The 6,002-nt window shown below is 34.6% G+C and overlaps 1 protein-coding gene across 1 annotated transcript; it reads right to left on the bottom strand.

Moving 5' to 3' along the window:
* Window positions 1-939: 939 nt before the first annotated feature.
* LOC126700681 (uncharacterized) lies at window positions 940-1,395 on the bottom strand. Its single transcript, XM_050398889.1, has one exon. The coding sequence runs from the start codon at window positions 1,393-1,395 to the stop codon at window positions 940-942; it is 456 nt and encodes a 151-aa protein (XP_050254846.1).
* Between the last annotated feature and the right edge of the window lie 4,607 nt (window positions 1,396-6,002).

Below are 6,002 nucleotides of genomic sequence, written 5' to 3'. Positions count from 1 at the left end.
TTGGCAAATGCCCCTTTTCCACAAACTTTCCAGCATTTTACCCAATTTTCCAAACTAATTAGGAAAATGCCCCTATTTTGAAACTTGATTTTCTAAAAATCGAGTTCCAAATGTAGAACTTGATTTTTGGAACATCGAGTTATAGCAAACGTGGACTTAGAGAAATTTTTTTTTTTTTTTTTTTTTTAACTCGAGTTCCATGTGAAGCACTCAAGTTCATGGAACTTGAGTTCCATTTAAATTTTTTCAAGGAACTTGAGTTCCAAAAAAAAAAAAAAAAAAAATTTGGTTCGCTATAACTCAATTGTCCAAAAATCAAGTTTTAAATTGAAACTCAATTTTTTGAAAATTAAGTTTCAAAACAGGGGTATTTCCCTAATTAGTTTGGGAAATGAGGCAAAATACTAGAAAGTTTGTGTGAAATGGGCATTTGCCAATTTCCTCCAAATTTCTAGTGAATATGTTTTGTATGGTCTCGATTTACAATCCAAGCCCAAAATGTATGGGATATTGGCCCAATGAGCTCAATACAATAAATTTGTAAAAAGTGGATCGAAGAATTAGGCTCTAATGAATTGAACAACGGATGATACTGAATTGAATGACAATTAAACACAAATAAGAGATTTTGATTTTAATAGACTTTCAGTCTGAGGAGGTCACCCTTGTATAAGTTAATCACAGATCGATACAAAGATAATTTAGATTGCTATAGTGCTCTATCTCTATTTTTCCGATCTTATCGTCGACCGAGAAGCCCAGAACCAATGGGGCCTCTATTTTGGCTCTTTTTGGCTCTGAATTGCTGTCTTCAATGGATAGCCGAGCCATAGACCTTGATTGTCTAGCAAAATCTCTCCGAGGTCGGTTGTTATTGAATCGGTCCGACCTAAAATCCTTCCTCTCCTGAGGGATAACCTTAGCCTTTCCTTTACCCAGTTACTGGTCTTCCTCAACCCCTTTATACTTGTCAATTCGATCCATGAGTTGGCGCAGACTGGTGACAGGTTTTCCTGTTAGGGACTTCCTTAAACCATGCTCGGTTGGGAGGCCGCTTTTGAAAGTACTGATGGCGACGTCATCAAAGTCACCATCTATCTCATTGTACATCTCCCAGTACCTGTCCAAATATGTTTTCAGGGTCTCCCCTTCTCGCATGGACAAAGACAGTAAGGAGTCTAAGGGCTGAGGGACCCCAATACATGTGATAAAACGAGAGCCAAATGCCCGAGTGAGCTCCTTAAAGGAATCTATAGAATCTGTCCTCAAGCCGTCGAACCATCTGATCGCCACAGGTCCCAAACTGGATGGAAACACTTTGCACATCAAGGTTTCGTCCTTAGAATAGACAGTCATTCTTTGACTGAAATGGCTCACATGCTCCACCAGGTCCATTCACCCATTGTAGATGGTGAATGTTGGCTGATGGAAACACCGAGGAAGAGCTGCCTTTTCAATCCTATACATGAAAGGCGACTTGGAAATCTGGTTCAAGGCTTTGCTCATCGCATCATTTCCTAGCCCTCTTTGAGTTGGGCTCTTGCATCTGCGTTCACAGTGGTGGTACTCTTCATATAAGAGGGATTCACTAGGAGGAGTCCTTGATCTACATCGATAACCGCTATCATTCTCATCGTCGGAAGAGGAATCAGATGGGGTGGGAGTTCGTTTTCGTTGTGTATGGCGTAATTTCTTCTTTAGATGGTCGATGTCCCTTTGCATGGCTTTATTATGTTGCTCTTGAGAGACGTGACTCTCAACTCAAGAGTGGCTTTTGCTTGTATGCATAGCGTGCACACTGCCCTCTTGATCTCTCCTACGCTCAAGGTTGGCGAAAGGATTTTCACGTTGAGATGCTATGGATTCTGCCTGGTGTGGACCTGAACCTACCATAGTTGACCGTTGTTTTCACTATCACATAAGTTCTTCCCACAAATGGCGCCAATTCATGGACCGGATTGACAAGTATAAAAGGGTTGAGGAAGACCAACAACTGGGTAAAGGAAAGGCTAAGGTTATCCCTCAGGAGATGACGAATTTCAGGTCGGACCGATTCAATAACAACCGACCTCGGAGAGATTTTGCTGGACAATTAAGGTCTACCAACACCTAGACCCTTAATGCAGTATTCCGAGAACTGGTGCATCAGATTCTAGAGAAGATTAAGAACGAGCTATTCTTCAAATGGCCAAACAAGATGACTGGAAACCCCATGAGACGCAACCAGAACTTTTATTGCCAATATCATCAGGACTAGGGGCACACTACAGAAGACTGCAGGAATTTGTGGAACCATCTGGACCAGTTGGTCCGAGAAGGGAAGTTGAAGCAGCTACTGCACCATTCCAGTGGCCAAGCGAGGCAGACAAGTTTGAATCCCCGGAGAGATGCTTCTTCAAGATCTCCTCTGGGAATGATCAATGTCATCTTCACTGCCCCCGGTAGGACCGGTTCTTATCCCTCCAAAGTGATGTCTGTGGCTAGGCTATCTACCGAAGACAACAATTCAAAGCCAAAAAGGGCCAGAAAAGAGGCCCCGCTGGTTCTGGGCTTCTCGGCCGACGATAAGATCTGAAAAATAAAGATAGAGCACTATAGCAATCTAAATTATCTTTGTATCCATCTGTGATTAACTTATACAAGGGTGACCTCCTTAGACTGAAAGTCTATTAAAATCAAAATCTCTTATTTATGTTTAATTGTCATTCAATTCAGTATCATCCATTGTTCAATTCATTAGGGCCTAGTTCTTCGACCCACTTTCTACAAATTTATTATATTGGACTTGGACTGTAAATCGAGACCCTACATGTTTCTTATTAAGAAACCCACTGTTAATACATAGTCTCATTATACTCTCAAACTTACAAAATATTAAGTTAAAAAGAGGTCCATAACTAAAAATTATATACACTTAAAAAGAGGTCCACTTAAAACGTTTCAAGTGTTTTAACACTTTTTTATTTTTTTTTATTTTTTATGAATGTGTTTTAACACTTTAAAATTATATACAAATATGGGATTATGGTCGGATAGCAAATTATAAATATGCATTATATCCTATGAACTCAAAAATTCCCACAATTTTTGTTAATATTACACCATATGGCAACTTTTGAAATAAATATATTTGATTTACATCTTTCTAAAAATAGCATAACATGACGTACTAACATGAATTGTCATCCCTAAATTATCTTTAGGTAATGCACTGATTATTATTGAAAAAAAAAGAAAAAGAAAAAAGATCTATGCTGTTATATTCTAAAAATTATATCATAACAATTGACTTGGAGTATGGTTTTAATTAGTTGCCATGCTAACAATTAAAACAAAAACAAAAAGGCAAAATACAAAAGAAGTTTAATCAAACACGCAATCAATAACATACAATGTAATTATGAACTTAAACTAGTTAGAATAATTGAATATTTGTGAGTTCACTCAATAAATATGTTTATATTTTATTAATGACATGTTATACAATTTAAGCTTCTTCTCTTTTTTTGGAGAAAATTATACAATCTAAACTAACCCCCTAATTATACCACATAATGAGTATTATACATAGAACATAAGAATAATTTCTTACAAAATATTTAAAATAAATCTATAGCATATATGCATATTGCACACAACATCGATTTGTTTAGTTAATTTGAATTAGTATAATCAAATGGTTTAATTTTTTTTCAATTGAATTTGAATGGTTAATAACAATGCATACATGATTATTAAAGATTAGTTTGCAGTACATACATGTTTACTAGGCAGAATCAGCTTGGAAGGAAGCATTCTAAACAGTTTGGAATTAGTCCTCTCACCATTCACAAACTCTCCCGCTTAAGGTCATGAACTCCCTGATTATTAAGTATTGTTTTTTTCCACACCATTAGAATATTTTTCTCTCTTCTAATTTCTTTTTACACTTTTTGTGTTTATTTTTTAAGAGATTTTCAACCTATGACATCCGTTTCTAATAATAACTCTTTATTATCAGAATCAAGATACCAATTAATTTTTTATGTAAGCCAAAATTTACCCGCTTTATGTTGTTTTTACAAGTTTAGCTTATCTTGTGACAAGTCAAACTTGATGAGAAAACTATCATTAAAAAATAAAATTGCCTACTTGCCATCTCTAGTTGGCCCTCACTGAGATAATAATAAATTAATAAGGGGATAGAAATTAATGAACTTAAATGTGAAAGCTCCAATGGGACTTACATCTCACTTTCCGGATATATAATAACTTAAAAGAAGGGAAATATTCATACCTTTTCCAAATATATAATACCAATACGAAAAGGACTATGTTATTTTTTAATGGTGATTGACACAGTGAACCAGTAGACTTTTCCTCCAGATCCAAGTATCAATAACTATTTATATAATTTCTTTTAGTCTTTTTGTTAATCATTTCTACTGTAAAATTTAAAGACACATTGTGAAAAGTCATTGTTTTTTTTATTTATTTATTTACAAAATAGGTTATGTAACAAAGTCAATACTATAATTTTCAGGATAAAATTAGGCTAAATTTAAAAAGAATACACCTTATCTTAATTTGATAAATCTAATAATTGAAGTACACAACATTTTTTCTTCACAGCGTTTTTTTATTATTATTTTTTTTTTAACTCATCATGTTTCTGAAAAATATGCAAACGTTAGCGCATGCGAATTATGGAAAGACAATTTACGAAAGATATGATGTATTATGCATACGTGCGCAATTCAAGCTTACAAAAGTAACAAAACCACATGCTCCAAGATCTCCATCAACTTTCTGATTAGGGAGGACAAGGAGAAAGTCCAATTGCACAAAGAATTTGAAAACAAATTTCACATCTACGAGGTCAAGGCCCGCTTTATAGTATAGGCAAAAGAGGTGGTTGTTTAAGGCCCCAAAGTTAAAAAAGGTCTCCAAATTTTAACTAATATGACTATTTTTTTTTTTTCATTGTAATAGTATTAATTAAGTCTACATATTAGCTAATAAATAAAATATTTTTTTTTCAAATGAAAAAAAAAAAATGAGAGAAATGATACGTTCATAACATTTTTTACAACACTTTCACAACAAGTGGCACATTGTTACTTATTGGTAAATAAAAAAGTAATTTCAATAATATGTTCAAATTAGAACTAGTAACAACTTAACACCTAGGATTTGTTGTTAAAATGTTGTGAATATAATACTTCTCAAAACAAAAACAAAAACAAAAAACAAAAAACAATAGAAAAAAAATTTCACAACATTTTTCGACAATAGTTGAGTTGGCAAACTTTTATTAGTTCTCATTTAGATTTACCACTAACATCAATTTTTTACTTACCTCTATCAATCTGTCATATCAACGTGAAAAGTTTAGCCAATTTTTTCTATAGACTTTTTCAACAACAAAAAAAAATCTACATGGTTCATTTTAAGTAGTAATTTTGCATTTAAAATAAAATAATAAAGTTTATAAGTATTTTTTTTAAGCCATATTTAAATATATTAAATGTTAGTTTTCGCCTTAGGCTTTCAAATGCATCAAGCCGCACCGGCTTGAGGTGACCATTTATAATTGGTATGCCGTGATGATACTGGTGTTCGATGAAAATGATAATGCCACCAATTTCAAAGGAATCTTCCTAGCAGAAAGTGGATGCTGTCAGGGAGGTTGCAATCTTACTTTGATGGCTTCTTGAAAGCTCTACACTTATGCCAACAACAAGGAATTATGGATGTGTAACTCGTGAACCATGTGAGTGTGGCAATCACAGCTTTCAATTCAACTTCTGTCCAAGTTGAATCCTGCAATGTTCTATTTCAGGATGTGAAGATGGGCTACTGCTAATTTGGAAGCTGTGAATTTTCTCTTGTAGACAAAGGTTGTAACTTGGCTGCTTTAGCCTTAGCAGACTATGCCTGTAATTCTTGAGCTGTTGAGGCCTGGGGAGGAGCCTCTCCATCCTTTGTTCACAAAGTGTACAGACACTTATAAAGTTTAAGAA

Source organism: Quercus robur, chromosome 9 (assembly GCF_932294415.1).
Source record: "Quercus robur chromosome 9, dhQueRobu3.1, whole genome shotgun sequence".
Lineage (NCBI taxonomy): Eukaryota > Viridiplantae > Streptophyta > Magnoliopsida > Fagales > Fagaceae > Quercus > Quercus robur.
The sequence above is the reverse complement of the archived record's forward strand: the minus strand, read 5'-3'. Positions and strand labels throughout refer to the sequence as shown.

What these genes read in the sequence shown, in the direction of transcription:
- LOC126700681 (XM_050398889.1), bottom strand. Translation starts at nt 1,395, where the DNA reads ATGGACCTGGTGGAGCATGTGAGCCATTTCAGTCAAAGAATGACTGTC.